The sequence below is a fragment of the Entelurus aequoreus genome, linkage group LG01 (genome assembly GCF_033978785.1).
Source record: "Entelurus aequoreus isolate RoL-2023_Sb linkage group LG01, RoL_Eaeq_v1.1, whole genome shotgun sequence".
NCBI classification, from domain to species: Eukaryota; Metazoa; Chordata; class Actinopteri; order Syngnathiformes; family Syngnathidae; genus Entelurus; species Entelurus aequoreus.
The window spans coordinates 27,241,100-27,263,105 of record NC_084731.1 but is presented as its reverse complement, the minus strand read 5'-3'; the positions used below and the strand labels follow the sequence as shown (position 1 = coordinate 27,263,105).

Here is a 22,006-nt window from a genome sequence, read left to right as displayed (position 1 = left end):
AGTTTCAGTTTATTTCGGATATGCATACAATACAATGTAATGCAGTGTTTTTCAACCAGTGTGCCGTGAGATATTGCCTGGTGTGCCGTGGAAAATTATGCAACTTCACCTAACCTGTCCAAAAAATATTTTTGCAAATCAATAATTATAATCCGCAAATAATGTGCCTTTGCTTAGTGTCTGTGCTGTGTAAAACTTGGCAGGGTAACCACGTAATACTCCACGTCAGTAGGTGGCAGCAGGTAGTTAATTGCTTTGTAAAAGTCGGAATGTGTCGAGGATGGTTTGTTGTGATCCCAATATGCAGACCACAGCGGGAGGCAGCGTGCAGGTAAAAAGGTATGTAATGCTTAAACCAAAAACATGAACGAAAGGGAAAGGAAAAGGCAATGGCTATGCAAAACGAAAGTAAAACTGAACTGGCTACAAAGTAAACAGAAACAGAATGCTGGACGACAGCAAAAACTTACGGCGTCCACAAAAGTACATCCATACATGACATGACAATCAACAATGTCTGTCAGGTTCAAACACTGATGATATCTATTAAACAGACGAGAAGCAATGAATCATGCAGAGACAGAGTTACATTTTGCTCAATTGAGGAGAGACATGTTTTGGGCTGTACTCTAGTTACAGAACCAAACTACGTTCTAAAAGTCCAGCCCACGTGCTCCCTGTATTTATTTGGGAAGTCCCTGGTTACATCACTGAAGCTGTCGCTGAGGGAAGGGGGTAATCTCGACAGCTCCAGTTAGACACAACATATGATTATAGAAAAATGCAAATGTGCTGACAGTCGTGATATCGCCTTGTCTCTGCTCTGTCTGCGTCACGGTACTCGATGTTCAGCCTTGGCAGTCAGCAGGCCGATTCTGGAAACAAACACTGATACGAGACTGGCTTACAATCTTTTGGATTGCCAGCTTTGCACAGACAAAGAAAAATACAATTTCAGCACAATTGATAACTATAGCAACGGCCCTTAAGCATAAGAGTTGTGTAATAATATATACATAATTATTCTAACAATGTCCACACAAAGAAGGATAGCAACAACGCTCAAAGGAAGACATGAAAATGCTACAGGAAAACACCAACAGAACAGGAAGGGCCACCAAAATAACAGCGCAAGACAAGAACTAAAGCACTACACACAGGAAAACACCAACAAACTCAGAATAAGGCACGACGACCCGGTGGAGTTTAATTTTTTAACGTTTCCTGCTGGTGGTGTGCCTCCGTATTTTTTTATGAAAAAAATGTGCCTTGCCTCAAAAAAGGTTGAAAAACACTGATGTAATGCATTGTTTCATTACAGCACGTCCGAAAAGGAGTAGGAAGAACCGGAGCTTATTTAATCCTACCCTTTTTCATACCATAGCAATGTTATCCCATTTCCTTGTCCTCTGTAACAGAACAGTGAATAAATAATTCATAAATAAATAATATACCATAGTAAGTAAAGAAATATTAAATACATAAATAATCTTTGTGTTATGATCCGTTGCCCGGATCATGTTCTGTTTGGTTTTGGACTCCCTCAGTTCCTGTTTTGTGCACCCCTGGGTTTGTTTTCTGATACCATGGGTGCCGATTGGTTGCAGCTGCCTCTGATTAGTGTCTGGGATGCTCATCTGCTGCCAGGCACTAATCAGAGTGCTATTTATTCACGGTGCTCGCCACACACTGTCTGGCTTCCTAGTTTGCTACACACAACAGTTATCGACGGTAGTTTGATTCCTTTTGTATGCTAACTTCCACGCTAGCCCCCTTGGCTATGAGCACGCTTTTGTTTTTTTCCTGCCTGATTTCAATCAATCAATCAATGTTTATTTATATAGCCCTAAATCACAAGTGTCTCAAAGGGCTGTACAAGCCACAACGACATCCTCGGTACAGAGCCCACATACGGGCAAGGAAAACTCACCCCAGTGGGACGTCAATGTGAATGACTATGAGAAACCTTGGAGAGGACCGCATATGTGGGTAACCCCCCCCCCCCCCCACCACCACCCCCACCCTCCCTCCCCCTCTAGGGGAGACCGAAAGCAATGGATGTTGAGTGGGTCTGACATAATATTGTGAAAGTCCAGTCCACAGTGGATCCAACACATCAGCGAAAGTCCAGTCCATAGTGGGGCCAGCAGGAACCACCCCGAGCGGAGACGGGTCAGCAGCGTAGAGATGTCCCCAACCGATGCACAGGCTAGCGGTCCACCCCGGGTCCCGACTCTGGACAACCAGCACTTCATCCGTGGCCACCGGACCTGTGCAACTCCCCCTCCATAAGGGAAAGGGAAGCAGAGGAGAAAATAATTCTTAAAATAAATCCTTTCCTACCTTCACGCTGTGTCCGGAGTCCGTCTGCATCTTGGGAGAACAACCCCCCGCATCACAATACGACCCGATCGTTACATTTTGTCTCAATTTAAAAAAAAGGGTACATCAAAATTCTTGTTCTGTGTACTTTGTGAACACTTGTAGTTTGAACAGTCTCTTAAACTGAATCATATTGGTGCTTTGTTTGATTTATTTGCTTAATCCATTCCATAATTTCATTCCACATACTGATATACTGAAGGTTTTAAGTGTTGTACGAGCATACACATGTTTAAATTTTAATTTTCCTCTAAGTTTATATTTCTCCTATTTTGTTGAGAAGAATTGTTGTACATTCTTGAGTAGCAGGTTATAGTTTGCTTTGTGCATAATTTTAGCTATTTGCAAATGCACCAAATTGCTGAATTTCAATAATTGTAATGTAATAAATAAAGGGTTTGTATGTTCTCTATATCCAACATTTTGTATTTGTGGAAGTCGCTTCCTAGCGGTCCCACTGTCAGACACGGAACCGGATCCAAGCGCGCAGGTTCAACAAGGTTTTAATGATAATGGTTTTTCCCAACAAAAGTTTTCTCTCCCAGATCGTGACTCTTCAGCCACGTCCGTATCCTCTCTCCCTCTCTGCTCCCGGCCGCTTACTGTTAAAGACAACAGATGATTAGACAACTCGTACCACCTGGGAAATCTAATCACCTGCCAGCTGTGTCTCGCCGTCAGCACTGCCACGGTGCTCTGTCTTCAGCACCATGGACAGAGGCGGTGACCTTTGCTCCTGCAGGCGCGCTGGTCACACTCTCCCTCCACGGTATTATTCTAATTTATCTTTATTATTTTGTGACACAGTTAGTGAATGAAGCGCACATTTGTAGTTGTTTCCCCATATTTCTACACAATCACTCAGATATGATAACACTAGCGAGCAGTAGAGAATATGAAGTGATTTTTGGTCTAGAACATGTTTTGCTTTATTAGCCCGCTGTCTGGGTGCTACTTTTGACTGGAAGCTGAACAATAAATTAAAAAGATGGCTTGATAAAATAGCTGGCTGTGTAAAATTCTTCAGATTTTTTTTTTGTGTGTGTGAAAAATCTCTCTGCCATGCCTCATAACGGGAGTTCTATTGCCTGGGTGATTTATGAAATCAATTTGTCTTTTTTATCAGCAGCCAGAGTTTGAGATATGATCACAGCACATGCGTTTCAACTTGATGTTTGTGTGTCTCAACACGGCGGGCATGCTGAAAACACCCATCATTCATTCTCGGCACGCGTGCTACTGCACCACGCTGTGAATCATGTGACGGGATGATGATGCATTGGGTGTTGATTAAATTTGGCACTTTGGATGAAATTGTCGTGTCTGGGATGCCGTCAGTCTGCGGTGGTGAAATGGCATATTCGTGTCAGCTGTCACTAGAATATCTACTCTGATACACTCGTCATGTCTTGTGTTTCCATACATCTGCAATATTTACAAATGTATTCTCTGTGCGAGCAGAATGGGGCGCACCTTAATCAATCAGGGGTTGAGCTGGATGGCTTAGTTCCCACTAAATCTATGCTTGAAGCTTAGTAAGTACCGTCTGGGGAAGCTCCCTTTCTGCTGAAGCATGACTGTGCACGAAGCTACTTTCATAAAGACATGCTTAGGGATTGGAAGCCCTGATTTTTGGTACTAAACTAGACAAGTGTTCAGGTGCCACACCTCTTCTGGATGAATTGACATACACTATATTGCCAAAAGTATTTGGCCACCAGCCTTGACTCACATATGAACTTGAAGTGCCATCCCATTCCAAACCCGTAGGGTTCAATATGATGTCGGTCCACCTTTTGCAGCTATTACAGCTTCAACTCTTCTTGGGAAGGCTGTCCACAAGGTTGCAGAGTGTGTTTATGGGAATTTTCCACCATTCTTCCAAAAGCGCATTGGTGAGGTCACACACTGATGTTGGTCGAGAAGGCCTGGCTCTCAGTCTCCGTTCTAATTCATCCCAAAGGTGTTCTATCGGGTTCAGGTCAGGACTCTGTGCAGGCCGGTCAAGTTCATCCACACCAGACTCTGTCATCCATGTCTTTATGGACCTTGCTTTGTGCACTGGTGCACAGTCATGTTGGAAGAGGAAGGGGCCCGCTCCAAACAGTTCCCACAAGGTTGGGAGCATGGAATTGTCCAAAATGTTTTGGTATCCTGGAGCATTCAAAGTTCCTTTCACTGGAACTAAGGGGCAAAGCCCAACTCCTGAAAAACCAACCCCACACCATAATTCCTCCTCCACTAAATTTCACACTCAGCACAATGCAGTCCGAAATGTACCGTTCTCCTGGCAACCTTCAAACTTAGACTGGTCCATCAGATTGCCAGATGGAAAAGCGTGATTCATCACTCCAGAGAAGGCGTCTCCACTGCTAGAGTCCAGTGGTGACGTGCTTTACACCACTGCATCCGACGCTTTGCGTCGCACTTGGTGATGTATGATTTAGACACAGCTGCTCGGCCATGGACACCCATTCCATGAAGCTCTCTGCGAACTGTACGTGGGCTAATTGGAAGGTTGCATGAAGTTTGGAGCTCTGTAGCAACTGACTGTGCAGAAAGACGGCCACCTCTTTGCACTACACGCTTCAGCATCCGCTGACTCCGCTCTGTCAGTTTACGTGGCCTACCACTTCGTGGCTGAGTTGCTGTTGTTCCCAAATTCTTCCATTGTCTTATAATAAAGCCGAATATTTAGGAGCGACTGGATTTGTTGCACAGGTGGCATCCTATGACAGTTCCACGCTGGAAATCACTGAGCTCCTGAGAGCGACCCATTCTTTCACAAATGTTTGTAGAAACAGTCTCCATGCCTAACTGCCTGATTATATACACCTGTGGCCGGGCCAAGTGATTAGGACACCTGATTCTGATCATTTGGATGGGTGGCCAAATACTTTTGGCAAAATAGTGTATATACCCACAGCCACACTCTTATTTTAAAATCTTTCCAGAAGAGTGGTAGCTGCTGTAGCTGCACAGAGACGACCATATTTCTTTTAGGGTAGTTTTTTTTTGTAGTTTTTCAAGGTCAAATGCATTATTCGCTTAAAACAGGGGTGACAAACGTATGGCCCGCGAACAGGTTTTATCCGGCCCGTGGGATGAGTTTGCTAAGTATAAAAATGTACCTGAAATGTTTGAATGAAAGAAACAGCTGTTCTAAATTTGTCCACCGGATGTCGCAATAGCAATTATTTGTATCTTTGTAGATGATGCTACATATGTACAAAATAAACCACATGATGTTTGTACATCAGTGGAGGAAAATTATCAAACTACATAAATAGCATACCGTAGTTTGATTTTAATATAATTTTTTTGTCTTGGTAGATTGAAAATTAACACCAATTAATTGATTGATGAACATTATCACATATTTTTTTCCAGAAAATATAAATAACGACAAATAAAGTATACCGTATTTTTCGGACTATAAGTCGCAGTTTTTTTCACTTATACTCAGGAGTGACTTATGTGTGAAATGATTAACACATTACCGTAAATTATCAAATAATATTATTTAGCTCATTCACGTAAGAGACTAGACGTATAAGATTTCATGGGATTTAGCGATTAGAAGTGACAGATTTTTTGGTAAACGTAGAGCATGTTCTATATGTTATAGTTATTTGAATGACTCTTACCATAATATGTTACGTTAACATACCAGGCACATTCTCAGTTGGTTATTTATGCGTCATATAACGTACACTTATTCAGCCTGTTGTTCACTATTCTTTATTTATTTTAAATTGCCTTTCAAATGTCTATTCTTGGTGTTGGGTTTTATCAAATAAATTTCCCCCAAAAAATGCGACTTATACTCCAGTGCGACTTTTTTTTTTTTTTTTCCTTCTTTATTATGCATTTTCGGCCGGTGCGACTTATACTCCGGAGCGACTTATACTCCGAAAAATATGGTAGATACTATTAACTGCAATATGTAATTGTAAAAAAACAAACTAACAACATTATGAGTTGTACAGTTTCAGAATGTGCTTGTTCTATTTTTAAACCAAAAAAACATCTGAAATTGTCTTTATTTTTAAGTTATCATGCCGTGACATATATGTTACTGCATACGTAAGCAACTAAATTAGGAGTATGTTTGCTTACTTACTACTAAAAGACAAGTTGTCTTGTATGTTCACTATTTTATTTAAGGACAAACTTGCAGTAAGAAACATATGTTTAATGTACCGTAAGATTTTTTTGTTAAAATAAAGCCAATAATGCAATTTTTTGTGGTCTCCTTTATTTAGAAAAGTACTACACTAGTTGTTACAATCATTTTGGTGTTGGAGACAGGCACATAGACACCAAGAGCACCATCCCATGGGCCTCAAACTGCGCTGAGCAAAACAACACCAAGTGCATGCGGACCAGTCAGCCTAACACCCTTTGGACCTACTCCATGTGTTCCCGGGAGAAGTTCAGAGAAATGCTGTTTTGACATCGCTATCCGTCTAGTTTGGAAAGAAGAATGATACAAAAGAGAATTAGGCTCCCCCGTGTATGTGGTTCAGAAAGAAGATAAGCAGTTCATTTTGCCGGAGATGTCAAATGGAGGAATCATAAGTGACAGCAAAAGGGATGAGATATTTCAAGATACGTTTTGATGGGTGCAGGTTAATCTTAAAATGTGTCAAGGATTTGCGAAACCCTCGTGGAGTAAATCTCACTTTGATGTTCTCTAATTCTGTAACCTCTCTCTCTCCCTGTCTCTCCACAGTGAAGTTTGAAGACTGCCAGCACAGCAAAGAGGTGGGCTTTGTTAGTAGCGACCCCAACTTCAGTGTGAGGCCCGATGGGACCGTGTATGCCGAGCAGGAGTTGTCCAACCTTTCAGAACCCATCCAGTTCATGGTGACAGCCCGGGAACTCTTTGACCCGCACATCTGGGAGACCACTGTTAAGCTGGCACCAGCTGGACACCCCCACCCTTTACCCCTGACAAAGGTACCCATATGTCTATATCCTTCATTATGCAAGGAACCATATTTGATAGTCAACATTTACCCGCATCATCACAATATTTTCCACAGTCGCCTAGTGGTTAGAGTGTCCGCCCTGAGATCGGTAGGTTGTGAGTTCAAACCCCGGCTGAGTCATACCAAAGACTATAAAAATGGGACCCATTACCTCCCTGCTTGGCATTGAGCAACAAGGGTTGGAATTGGGGGTTAAATCACCACTGCCCACTGCTCCCCTCACCTCCCAGGGGGTGAACAAGGGGATGGGTCAAATGCAGAGGACACATTTCACCACACCCAGTGTGTGTGTGGAAATCATTGGAACTTTAACTTGATTTCACATTATTCATGTGTGGAAGTCGCTTCCTAGCGGTCCCACTGTCAGACACGGCACCGCAGCCAAGCGTGCAGGTTTAACAAGGTTTTTAATGATAATGTTCTCAACAAAAGTTTTCTCTCCTAGTAGAACGTGACTTTTCAGTCACGTCCGTATCCTGCTCCCGGCCGCGTACTGTTAAAGACAACAGATGATTAGATTAACACGTACCACCTGTGAAATCTAATCACCTGCCAGCTGTGTCTCGCCGTCAGCACTGCCACGCCCCCGTCTGATGGTGCTCTTTCCTCAGCACCATGGACAGAGGCGGTGACTTTTGCTCCTGCAGGCAGCACTGGCTACATCTCCCTCCACATCAGGTTTTAATGAAAGTTAATTCGTATATAAAAATAAAATATACATTCGACCATGATAACACTAGTGTCCATTTGCTACACTTTGCAAGTAGTAGATGTTGCATGCAGTTCCAATTCCAAGACATTAGATGGCAGGGGGCTACGGAGAGTTGCAAAGGAAGTAGTCTCTGCCAATAAGCTGGATGTGCCAGTATAGTTTATTGTTGTGGCCTAAAAAGTGATTATACTGTAAGTATTGTAGTTATTAAAGTTAAAGCTAAAGTACCACTGATAGTCACACACACACTAGGTGCGGTGAAATTACTCTCTGCATTTGACCCATCCCCTCGTTCCACCCCCTGGGAGGTGAGGGGAGCAGTGAGCAGCAGCGGTGGCCGCGCTCGGGAATCATTTTGGTGATTTAACCCCCAATTCCAACCCTTGCCAAGCACACACCAGCTGTGTGATTGTAACGTGAACCTTACTGTAGTTGTAGTTTACATTACCAAATGTGGAGGTGTTGAAATCGCCATGCAAAACTGCTAATGCTAATCAGTAGCATGTATATGGCAAAGCCAATGTAAATTAGCATCGAGTTGGCGCATTTTAATGTACGTTTGAGTGTTTTCTATAATGCACACTTGCTTTGTTGGCTTGGAAAATTGCGACATTACCCAGAGGCAGTCTGGCTGAGTATACTATGAGTGCTGCTTGAGTGTTTGTTTCCCCGCCAAGTGTTTGAGCTGGGGCCTAGTGTGCAATCGGACATGTGTACCGAAATATGGTACGGTACATTAATCAATATAAAAGTTCAGAATTTGTTACCCATCCCTCGGTGGGAGTCTTTGGGAACCTGAAGATTGATTACAATTATGATTCAGGGGCTACTATTCAATTATAAGTCAATTATTGATGCATCTTTAATTCATGTGTACAGTATGTATTAGGGTTGTCCCGGTACCAATATTTTGATACCTGTACTGGAACCAAAATGTATTTTGCTACTTTTCGAAATAAAGGGGACCATAAAAATGTGTTAAATTTGACTCCATTTTAACAAAAAACCTTACGATACGTTAAACATATGGTCCTTATTGTGCTCCAGGAACAATTTCAGAAGATTACAATAAAAATTAAAAGGCATTAAACTAGAGATGTCCGATAATGGCTTTTTTGCCGATATCCGATATTCGGATATTGTCCAACTCTTAATTATTGATTCCGATATCAACCGATACCGATATATACAGTTGTGGAATTAACACATTATTATGCCTAATTTTGTTGTGATGCCCCGCTGGATGTATTAAACAATGTAACAAGGTTTTCCAAAATAAATCAACTCAAGTTATGGAAAAAAAATGCCAACATGGCACAGCCATATTTATTATAGAAGTCACAAAGTGCATTATTTTTTTTTTAACATGCCTCAAAACAGCAGCTTGGAATTTGGGACATGTTCTCCCTGAGAAAGCATGAGGAGTTTGAGGTGGGCGGGGTTGGGGTTAGTGCTGCAATGGGTTCTGGGTATTTGTTCTGTTGTGTTTATGTTGTGTTACGGTGCGGATGTTCTCCCGAAATGCGTTTGTCATTCTTGTTTGGTGTGGGTTCACAGTGTGGCGCATATTTGTAACAGTGTTGAAGTTGTTTATACCGCTACCCTCAGTGTGACCTGTATGGCTGTTGACCAATAATGCCTTGCATTCACTTGAGTGTGTGAAAAGCCGTAGATATTATGTGACTGGGCCGGCACGCAAAGGCATTGCCTTTAAGGTTTATTGGCGCTCTGTACTTCTCCCTACGTCCGTGTACACAGCGGCGTTTTAAAAAGTCATAAATTTTACTTTTTTTAAATTTTAAAACCGATACCGATAATTTCCGATATTACATTTTAAAGCATTTATCAGCCGATAATATCGGCAGTCCGATATTATCGGACATCCCCACATTAAACACTTTGGGATTTTCTTGTTGCACTCAAAGAATAATTTGCAATTTTATATATTACATATAGTCTGCCATAATCGAGGATTAGGTTAGAATAGAATAGAAAACTGTATTGACATCGCAGTAAATGCTTTATGATTTATTGTTGCCACTCTTGGTCTGTGCTTTAAGAAAATTACAATCATTAGTAAATACTAAAAACACTACTATGGCTGAAACTACACAGATAAGACATGGAGCGGCTAAAACCCACAGTCTTAAAGATAAAACACAAATTGTAGCAATGTATTACAAAATTCAATCATTTCACTTGCATTGGTTTGCGCTACGTGGGTGGTTCTGACTCAGCTAATATTGGGCATCAAGCCAAGCAGCTGTGTGCGCGTTTACTTATCTGCATGTGGACAGCAGCGGAACTGGTTAACTACGTTACCTTTAAACTCCTTATGCAGGTCTGGATGCTTGTTATTTAAATATTTAACTTAGTCTGAAGCGCAGTTGGTAATACTGCATTGCCACCTTTGGTGAGGCGTGTTTTAAAGCACTGCTTTCAGCACAGCGCGTCTGTGTTTCAAGTGTCACCTTTATCGATGGTTTTAAAGCCCAAATACCCTCCAACCCTCCTCACGTACCATCTTATTAATCCGTACAATTGCCCTTATTTGCCATTTTTTCTCTCCTCACTGTTTTTGCTTGTGCGCTCTGTGAGTGTGTGCGCGCTGACACACTCAACATGCTCCTTTGCTCTGTACGTCACCGCCGCACGGCAGCATGCAAATGTATTTTTTAATTGCAGAATAGTACTTTACAATCCTAGTATGTATACATACTGCTTACCCTCCCTTCCTGTTGCAAGTCTTGTGGTTTCTGTGTTGTAACATGTGTGGCTATCAAGTTTTTTTCTTGGTCCCAAACTGAGCCCACCCATAAGAGCCTAATCTGGGATCAGCTTCTTTTTTTTTTTACTCACCCTCCTCCATCTATTCCCATCTTTTACACCCTTGTGGCGACCCATCAGCGTTCCTGTTCTGTCTGTCTACCCTGTCTACCTACAACGTACAGTCGTGGTCAAAAGTTTACATACACTTGTAAAGAACATAATGTCATGGCAGTCTTGAGTTTCCAATAATTTCTACAACTCTTATTTTTTTGTGATAGAGTGATTGGAGCACATACTTGTTGGTCACAAAAAACATTCATGAATTGGTTTATTTTATGAATTGATTATGGGTCTACTGAAAATGTGACCAAATCTGCTGGGTCAAAAGTATACATACAGCATTTGGGACTTTGGGAAGGCCATTATAAAACCTTAATTCTAGCCTGATTTAGCCATTCCTTTACCACTTTTGATGTGTGTTTGGGGTCATTGTTCTGTTGGAACACCCAACTGTGCCCAAGACCCAACCTCCGGGCTGGTGATTTTAGGTTGTCCTGAAGAATTTGGAGGTAATCCTCCTTTTTCATTGTCCCATTTACTCTCTGTAAAGCACCAGTTCCATTGGCAGCAAAACAGGCCCAGAGCATAATACTACCACCACCATGCTTAACGGTAGGAATGGTGTTCCTGGGATTAAAAGCCTCACCTTTTTTCCTCCAAACATATTGCTGGGTATTTTTGTTTTTCTTTCCAAAGTCCTGACTTAATTGTGTGGACAATGCTGAAGAAAGAAGTCCATGTCAGAAAACCAACAAATGTAGTTGAACTGCACCAATTTTGTCAAGAGGAGTGGTCAAAAATTCAACCAGAAGCTTGTGGATGGCTACCAAAAGCACCTTATTGCAGTGAACTTGACCAAGGGACATATAACCAAATATTAACATTGCTGTATGTATACTTTTGACCCAGCAGATTTGGTCACATTTTCAGTAGACCCTTAATAAATTCATAAAAGAATCAAACTTCATGAATATTTTTTTGTGACCAACAAGTATGTGCTCCAATCACCCTATCACCAAAAAATAAGAGTTGTAGAAATGATTGGAAACTCAAAACAGCCATGACATTATGTTCTTTACAAGTTGATGTAAACTTTTGACCACGACTGTATGTCTTCTCTTAAAACAGGTCTGTGCTGAAAATGTAATTTGTTGTACTTTTTAAGTGCAAATACAATAAAAAGCTATCCTATCCTGTCCTACAATCAATATGTATAATAAAGTTATCGGGATGGGTATTGGACTAAAGCAGGGGTGTCCAAACTTTTTCCACTGAGGGCCGCACACGGAAAAATTAAAGCATGCCGGGGCCATTTTGATATTTTTAATTTTCAAACTATAACAAAATATATGGATTTTGTTTGTTTTTTACCATTAGGGCTCCCGGGGACCATAAAGTGTCCACGTCATTAAAATGTTAAAAACAAGTCAAATTATTATTTTTTTATTTATATAACGCTTACAGTAAATCTGTACAGTATATCAACTTCAGGTTGATATAAAGTTTAAAAAAACAAAAACGTTTTATAATAAAACTGAAATATGCAGTATTTCCCACACTGCCCAAAACATTCAGAAAGCAATGTTTGATGTGAAGTAATTAGAGCCTTAAAATATCAATAATGCAAGACACCATTGATTTTAATTCATTATTATTTTTGAGTAATCACAGTGAAAAGATAAATAAAATCCCATTAAATATATTTGGGATCCAAAAGGTGCCCCACTCAGAAAGTGATACATTTTTAAACGTTTTTTTTTTTACTTTCAACACTTAAGTTACGAGCTCAACTTCAGCTAAATCTGTCGATTTTACGTTTGAACTATTATTTTGTTTGTTTTATGCTCTTTTGTCAAATAAAATGTTGATGTTTTTGTATGGCAACCACACAACATATTCAATATTTCCCACATAAAACATTTTAAAGTGAAATATTTGAAATAATTGGAGCCTTGAATAGGTCAGTAAATCATTATAACATTTTTTTTTATTTTTTTTTGGAGCAATGGCAAAAAAATAAAAAAGAAAGATAGACAAAAGAAAAAGAAAAAAGTCTGCATGGTAGCTTTGTGTCAACATTGCAACTTGTTCTAGTTAGATTTCACCTCATTCCACTTTTTTAAATGTTTTTTTAATTTTTGCAATAGCACAGGGGTCACCAACGCGGTGCACGCGGGCACCAGGTAGCCCGTAAGGACCAGATGAGTAGCCCGCCGGCCTGTTCTAAAAATAGATAAAATAGCAGCACTTACCAGTGAGCTGCATCTATTTTTTTAATTTTATTTATTTACTAGCAAGCTGGTCTCGCTTTGCCCGACATTTTTAATTCTAAGAGAGACAAAACTCAAATAGAATTTGAAAATCCAAGAAAATATTTTAAAGACTTGGTCTTCACTTGTTTAAATAAATTCATTAATTTTTTTACTTTGCTTCTTATAACTTTCAGAAAGACAATTTTAGAGAAAAAATACAACCTTAAAAATGATTTTAGGATTTTTAAACACATATACCTTTTTACCTTTTAAATTCCTTCCTTTTCTTTCCTGACAATTTAAATCAATGTTCAAGTAAAAAAAAAATTTTTATTGTAAAGAATAATAAATAGATTTTAATTTAATTCTTCATTTTAGCTTCTATTTTTCTGACGAATAATATTTGTGAAATATTTCTTCAAACTTATTATGATTAAAATTCAAAAAAATTATTCTGGCAAATCCAGAAAATCTGTAGAATCAAATTTAAATCTTATTTCAAAGTCTTTTGAATTTTTTTTAAAACTTTTGTTCTGGAAAATCTAGAAAAAAATAGTCATTTGTCTTTGTTAGAAATATAGCTTGGTCCAATTTGCTATATACTCTAACAAAGTGTAGATTGGATTTTAACCTATTTAAAACATGTCATCAAAATTCTAAAATTAATCTTAATCAGGAAAAATTACTAATTATGTTCCATAAATTATTTTTTTAAGTTTTTCTCTTCTTTTTTTCGGTGGAATTTTGAATTTTAAAGATTCGAAATTGAAGATAAACTATGTTTCAAAATTTAATTGTAATTTTTTTCGTGTTTTCTTCTCTTTTAAACCGTTCAATTAAGTGTAAATATCATTAATTATTAATAATAACATAGAGTTAAAGGTAAATTGAGCAAATTGGCTATTTCTGGCAATTTATTTAAGTGTGTATCAAACTGGTAGCCCTTCGCATTAATCAGCACCCAAGAAGTAGCTCTTGCTTTCAAAAAGGTTGGTGACCCCTGCAATAGCATTTCCAGAATGTGTGGCGGGCCGGTAAACAATTATCTGCGGGCTGCACTTTGGACACCCCTGGACTAAATCTACTTGATCTATAATGTGGCTTAATTTTCTCTCAATTTTTGCTTTGCCTCAAGTGGTAGGTGAATTTCCACGAAGGCTATTTTGTGTTTTTTATAAATATCATATGCATTTAAAGGCCTACTGAAACCCACTACTACCGACCACGCAGTCTGATAGTTTATATATCAATGATGAAATCTTAACATTGCAACACATGCCAATACGGCCGGGTTAACTTATAAAGTGCAATTTTAAATTTCCCGCTAAACTTCCGGTTGAAAATGTCTATGAATGATGACATATGCGTGTGACGTCAATCGTTGAAACGGGAAGTATGCGGACACATTGAATCCAATACAAAAAACTCTGTTTTCATTTCAAAATTCCACAGTATTCTGGAAATCTGTGTTGGTGAATCTTTTGCAATTTGTTTAATGAACAATGGAGACTGCAAAGAAGAAAGTTGTAGGTGGGATCGGTGTATTAGCGGCTGGCTGCAGCAACACAACCAGGAGGACAGAGATGGATAGCAGACGCGCTAGCCGGCGAACTCACTTTAACTTCCTACCTCTCGCCGACCGCATCTATGATCGGGTGAAGTCCTTCGTCGCACCGTCGATCGCTGGAACGCAGGTGAGCACGGGTGTTGATGAGCAGATGAGGGCTGGCTGGCGTAGGTGGATAGCTAATGTTTTTAGCATAGCTCTGTGAGATCCGGTTGCTAAGTTAGCTTCAATGGCGTCGTAAGCAACAGCATTGTTAACCTTCGCCAGGCTGGAAAGCATTAATCGTGTATTTACAGGTCCATAGTTTAATAGTAATGTTGATTTTTATGTCTATCCTTCCAGTCTGGGGTTTATTTCTTTTGTTTCTATATGCAGTTAAGCACAATGCTATCACGTTAGCTCCGTAGCTAAAGTGCTTCACCGATGTATTGTCGTGGAGATAAAAGTCACTGTGAATGTCCATTTCGCGTTCTCGACTCTCATTTTCAAGAGGATATAGTATCCGAGGTGGTTTAAAATACAAATCCGTGATCCACAATAGAAAAAGGAGAGAGTGTGGAATCCAATGAGCCAGCTTGTACCTAAGTTACGGTCAGAGCGAAAAAAGATATGTCTTGCACTGCATTCTAGTCCTTCACTCTAACGTTCCTCATTCACAAATCTTTCATCCTCGCTCAAATTAATGGGGTAATCATCATCATCATCAATCTTTATTGCAGACCTTAAGATCCATTTAAACATATAAAAACAGAATATAATACATTAAAAAACAAAACAATAAAAACATACATTAAAAACAAAACAATAAAACATAAAAACATAAAAACAATAAAAACGTAAAACCCAAATGTCAGTTTTTGACATACAAACATGTGTGCCAATGATTCCACAGTCCAGATGATGCGGCCAGAGTTCGTTATCACAGAGATTATGTCATTTTCAGACTCAGATACCCTACACATAAACTTATACATAATGTTGCGTAGCAACGCTGAAAAAGTTGCTTTCTCGGTCCGAATCGCTTTAGCTGCATTGAAAACAATGGGGAAATGTAATAATAATAATAATAATAATAATAATAATACCTGGGATTTATATAGCGCTTTTCTAAGTACCCAAAGTCGCTTTACATGTTAAAAACCCATCATTCATTCACACCTGGTGGTGGTAAGCTACTTTCGTAGCCACAGCTGCCCTGGGGTAGTCTGACGGAAGCGTGGCTGCCAATTTGCGCCTACGGCCCCTCCACCACCTATCATTCATTCAACATTCAATCACCGGTGTGAGCGGCACAAATGTGAGGAGCCTTTCAACTGTTGACGTCACGCTACTTCCGGTACAGGCAAGGCTTTTTTTTATCAGCGACCAAAAGTTGCGAACTTTATCGTCGATGTTCTTTACTAAATCCTTTCAGCAAAAATATGGCAATATCGCGAAATGATCAAGTATGACACATAGAATGGATCTGCTATCCCCGTTTAAATAAAAAAAATGTATTTCAGTAGACCTTTGAAATCTTTACAAGCTTGCCACACAGCTTCAACGCACATTTATAAACACTTCCTTTGCTCTTATTACACTTTATACACTCTAAAACGTACGTTTTAACAAACAACTCATTGTACATATGCACACATACACTCATGCACATAATCACGTTTCATCAAACATATATTAATGTTGTTGCCCTAGGGTAAACTGGGTATAACACATGGCACTCTGACAAAGCTTAACCTATTGTTACTATAACAATCTACAAGGTTAATGTAGGTTGCTTCTCTTTCTTCCCCCCCATTTTTCTGCATTCTTTCGTATCTCAAGTTATCATTACGTATATGTATTGTTGCATTTGAACAACTGTATTGTTGATAATAAAGGTAAAGTATTGGTATTGTTCATTATCAAAAAAAAACAAAAAAAAAAACTCAATGTACTCAATGGTACTTTAAAATCCATGATGCACTGAGGCGAGGGAGCCCTATATTACTGTTTAGGTCTTCAGTGATTGGAGAAGTGTAGTTTTCTTGAACACACACAAAACTAATGAAGTACACAGTCTTAACTTGTACTTTACAAGTGAGATGCATTGATTTTCCTCTTATTAGAATACTTATTTTTGAAACATCCTCAGCAACTGTGTAACAACACAATGCCAAATTGACTATGCAGCCACTAATGCCAAAAACCATTATACTTTTTTTCCCCCTGCTCTAGTCTGGTAATGTTTACTTATGATTTTAATCATGATAGCAAAAGCTCAAGACGGATATATTGTCTGTATTCCCAACACGGGAGACTAAAATATGCCCATGGCTGCAATATTTGGGCAATTGTCTGTTTACTATGATGCAATTCGTGTTTTTGAATTCTTCATTCCCGTGAAAACACAACTTTATTTTCGAGAAGATGTTGTATTTAGAACATAACTTGCATCTTATTCATCTGGAACATGGCAACATCCCAGTTGGAGAGCAGCTCAAAAAGGAGCTAAAAGCTCATTTTGTTCAGCACAGACATGATGCCAATTGCATGCTAGATTCATTTCTTATCCGAGCTTGAGGGGTGCATTCATTTGCTTTTAATAACACATGCTTTTAGTTACAGAGAGCTCACCTGGAATGTTAATTTCCCATGTTTGGCGGGTGAGTCTTGCTGCAGTGTTTCTGCATTCCGTCGCTATCACGCCTCACGCAGGTACGCTCTCTCATTGAGTGCTCTCCAACCCGTACTGATTTCATGGCGCTCTGGCTCGCTTTCTCCACCAGCTTAGAGCCCATTAGTTATGCACCGATGGATCACAAAACCACTGTTTCCCCGGAACACGTTTTTAGTGCGCCTATTTGATTTGTATTTTTACCACGCGCTGTTTAAGATCGTCTCACCTGTTCAAGGTAGATTACGACCGGAGCTGGCAGGTGCGGTAGCTGAGCGACCACTGGCTCATAGGTTACTGAAAACAAATATGCATTTGGCCGATTTTTGTCAAAAAGTATGCTCCTGCCTTTGCTGATTAATGCCTCTTAATGCTGATCACGAACACAGATCCCGTCTGGCTGACACTGCACCGCAAAAAGTCAGTGTTCGAAAAAAAGGGGAAAAAAATTACAAAAATTAGGGGTGTTTTATTTGAACTAAGCAAAATTATCTGCCAATAGAACAAGAACATTTGGCTTGTCAAGACTTTCCAAAACAAGTAAAATTAGCTAACCTCAATGAACCCAAAAATACCTTAAAGGCCTACTGAAATTAAATGTTCTTAATTAAACGGGGATAGCAAATCCATTCTGTGTCATACTTGATCATTTCGCGATATTGCCATATTTTTGCTGAAAGGATTTAGTAGAGAACATCAACGATAAAGTTCGCAACTTTAGGTCACTGATAAAAAAAAAGGCTTGCCTGTACAGGAAGTAGCGTGATGTCGCAGGTTGAAAGGCTCCTCGCATTTCCCCATTGTTTACACCAGCAGCGAGAGCGTTTCGGACCGAGAAAGCGACGATTACCCCATTAATTTGAGCGAGGATGAAAGATTTGTGAAGAGCGAAGGACTAGAGTGCAGTGCAGGACGTATCTTTTTTCGCTCTGACCGTAACTTAGGTAAAAGGGCTCATTGGATTCCACACTCTCTCCTTTTTCTATTGTGGATCACGGATTTGTATTTTAAACCACCTCGGATACTATATCCTCTCGAAAATGAGAGTCGAGAACGCGAAATGGACATTCACAGTGACTTTTATCTCCACGACAATACATCGGCGAAACACTTTAGCTACGGAGCTAACGTGATAGCATCGTGCTTAAATGCAGATAGAAACAAAAGAAATAAGCCCCTGACTGGAAGGATAGACAGAAGATCAACAATACTACTATCAGGAGACACCGAACCAAACACTGGACCTGTAACCACACGGTTAATGCTGTGCGGCCTGGCAAAGCCTAGCAATGCTGTTGCTAACAACGCCATTGAAGCTAACTTAGCTACGGGACCTCCAAAGAGCTATGCTAAAAACATTAGCGCTCCACCTACGCCAGCCCTCATCTGCTCATCAACACCCGTGCTCACCTGCGTTCCAGCGATCGACGGCGCGACGAAGGACTTCACCCGATCATCGATCCGGTCGGCAGCTAGCGTCGGATAGCGCGTCTGCTATCCGACTCAAAGTCCTCCTGGTTGTGTTGCTGCAGCAGGCCGCTAATACACCGATCCCACCTACAGCTTTCTTCTTTGCAGTCTCCATTGTTAATTGAACAAATTGCAAAAGATTCACCAACACAGATGTCCAGAATACTGTGGAATATTGCGATGAAAACAGAGCTGTTTGTATTGGGATACAATGGTGTACCAATACTTCCGCTTCAACCATTGACGTCACGCGCAAACGTCATCATACATAGACGTTTTCAACCGGAAGTTTCCCGGTAAATTTAATGCACTTTATAAGTTAACCCGGCCGTATTGGCATGTGTTGCAATGTTAAGATTTCATCATTGATATATTAACTATCAGACTGCGTGGTCGGTAGTAGTGGGTTTCAGTAGGCCTTTAAAATAAGTATATTCTCACTAATAACAAGTGCACTTTTCTTGGTAGAAAAAAAAATATGAGAGCTTTTTGCTCAATATGTTGAAAAACATTCTTAAATTAAGTAAATGCTAGTGCCAGTATCTTGACATAATGATATGCGCTCGGCATTACGTTTCTTGAAAACAGCAAACTTACACTAAAAACTAGGGATGTCCGATAATGGCTTTTTGCCGATATTCCGATATTGTCCAACTCTTAATTACAGATACTGATATCAACCGATACCGATATCAACCGATACCGATATCAACCGATATATACAGTCGTGGAATTAACACATTATTATGCCTAATTTGGACAACCAGGTATGGTGAAGATAAGGTCATTTTTTTTAAAATTAATAAAATAAAATAAGATAAATAAATTAAAAACATTTTCTTGAATAAAAAAGAAAGTAAAACAATACAAAAACAGTTACATAGAAACTAGTAATTAATGAAAATGAGTAAAATTAACTGTTAAAGGTTAATACTATTAGTGGACCAGCAGCACGCACAATCATGTGTGCTTTCGGACTGTATCCCTTGCAGACTGTATTGATAAAAAATGTATATATAATGTAGGAACCAGAATATTAATAACAGAAAGAAACAACCCTTTTGTGTGAATGAGTGTGAATGGGGGAGGGAGGTTTTTTTGGGTCGGTGCACTAATTGTAAGTGTATCTTGTGTTTTTTATGTTGATTTAATAAAAATTTTTTAAAAATTACAAATTTAAAAAAACGATACTGATAATAAAGAAAACGATACCAATAATTTCCGATATTACATTTTAAAGCATTTATCGGCCGATAATATCTGCCTGCCGATATAACATCTCTACTAAAAACTAATTTATTGTTCTTAATGGAAAGGCAACAAGGCAACGGCTTGTTACTCTCGTGGTCTACTAGCCGCTCAGGCAAATCATATGATCTAAAAATGCACTTTTTCCATCGATAACATGACATCATCGCACCAAGTGCGTGCTCTTTCAGTCAATTAGTGCGCATATAAACAGCCCGGCCCCCGGCCAACAATTTTTTCATTGTAATTTGGAAGAATTTATCTGAATGTGCATGAACTGTTTCTGTTCAAAATTGTTTGAAATGCCACATGTTAAATGTTTAAATATTAACTTTATTAACTAGTTTACTGTACTGTGCCAACTGTACTACTATACGAGTACATATTTTCTATTGTTTCATTGAAATTAAAACAGAAAAGTCCATTTGGCTGTCATCTGTTTTAATTATGAGACACAATTATGTCAAAATCATGATTTTTTTTTCATGCTTGAAATAAGAAATTATTACTTTAAAAAAGTAGTTTTAAACTTGTGAGTGTTGATGACACAGCTTTGCAACAGTTATGTTATAATATGTTATATAGGTCATAACATCTCAGCAACAAGCTGTAATATCTTACTGAGATAATTTAGGACCAAAACCCTTAAAACAAGTAAAACACTCTAACATAAAATCTGCTTAATCTGCTTTTCAGACAGAAAATAAGCAAATGTCACCCTTATTTAAGATATTTAATCTTACTTAGATTTCAGTTTTTGCAGTGTGTACTCATGTTTAGTCCCCTGACATTTCATTGGGGGAAAATAAACTGCATTTCTTAGTATCTTAGGTGTCATTATTAAGTATTCTATCACTGGAGGATGAGACATGTTGCACACTGAGAGCGAGCCAGGAGCAGGCATACTAATTGCTAAGGCGAGCGCTTAGCTCGTTTTAAACCGCACCAAGAAATAAGTGCTTGGTAAACTTTAAGAAGTGTGTATGGAACCACATTTAGAGAGGTAGTAGAGTAGGAAGGGGATTCATACGGCTCTAATCGTCGCGATTTACCTGACACATGAATCGTAACGAATCGTATCAAAATGTATTTTGATACTTTTCGGTATTTTTCGGTACTTTTCTAAATAAAGGGGACCACATTGCATTATTGGCTTTATTTTAACAAAAAATCGTACGGTACATTAAACATATTGTTATTCTTATTGCTAGTTTGTTCTTAAAAAAAAGTTTAAGTTAAGCACCACTGATAGTCACAGCTAGCAGCGGTGGCCACGCTCGGGAATCATTTGGTGATTTATAGTGAACATACGAGATAACTTGTCTTTTATTAGTAAGTAAGAATACAAAGACTCCTAATTTAGTCTGCTGACATATGCAGTAACATATTGTGTTATTTTTCATTCTATTATTTTGTCAAAATTATTAAGGACAAGTGGTAGAAAATTAATTATTAATCTACTTGTTCATTTACTGTTAATATCTGCTTACTTTCTTTCTTAACATGTTCTGTCTGCACTTCTGTTAAAATGTAATAATCACTTATTCTTCTGTTGTTTGGATACTTTACATTAGTTTTGGATGATAACACAAATTTGTGTATCAATCTGATACTAAGTCGTTACAGGATCATACAATTGTCATATTCAAAGTCCTAATGTGTCCAGGGACATATTTCCTGAGTTTATAAACGTAATATACATTTTAAAAAAACAAAAGAGGATTTTGTGATGCTAAAAAATATTGATGTAAATTATAGTAGTATCGACAAGATACACTAATGTACTTGTTATCATTACAGTGGATGTCAGGTGTAGATCCACCAATGGCGTTTGTTTACATTGTGACGCCGGTGAGCTACGGTGTGTAGTGAAGCATGTTTAGCTATTCCTCGTCCTGC

At 39.1% G+C, this 22,006-nt stretch overlaps 1 protein-coding gene across 4 annotated transcripts in view; it reads left to right on the top strand.

The window, feature by feature from the left end:
- cdh4 (cadherin 4, type 1, R-cadherin (retinal)) overlaps positions 1–22,006 on the top strand; it is a 620,224-nt gene that overhangs the window by 366,481 nt on the left and 231,737 nt on the right. For 3 of the 4 annotated variants that reach the window (XM_062046835.1, XM_062046825.1, XM_062046843.1), the window contains one exon: positions 7,118–7,344. The exons of the other annotated variant lie outside the window; for it this stretch is intronic. In XM_062046835.1, coding sequence (XP_061902819.1) covers positions 7,118–7,344 — 227 coding nt within the window. The remainder of the gene's footprint in view (positions 1–7,117; positions 7,345–22,006) is intronic. 4 annotated transcript variants of the gene reach the window in all.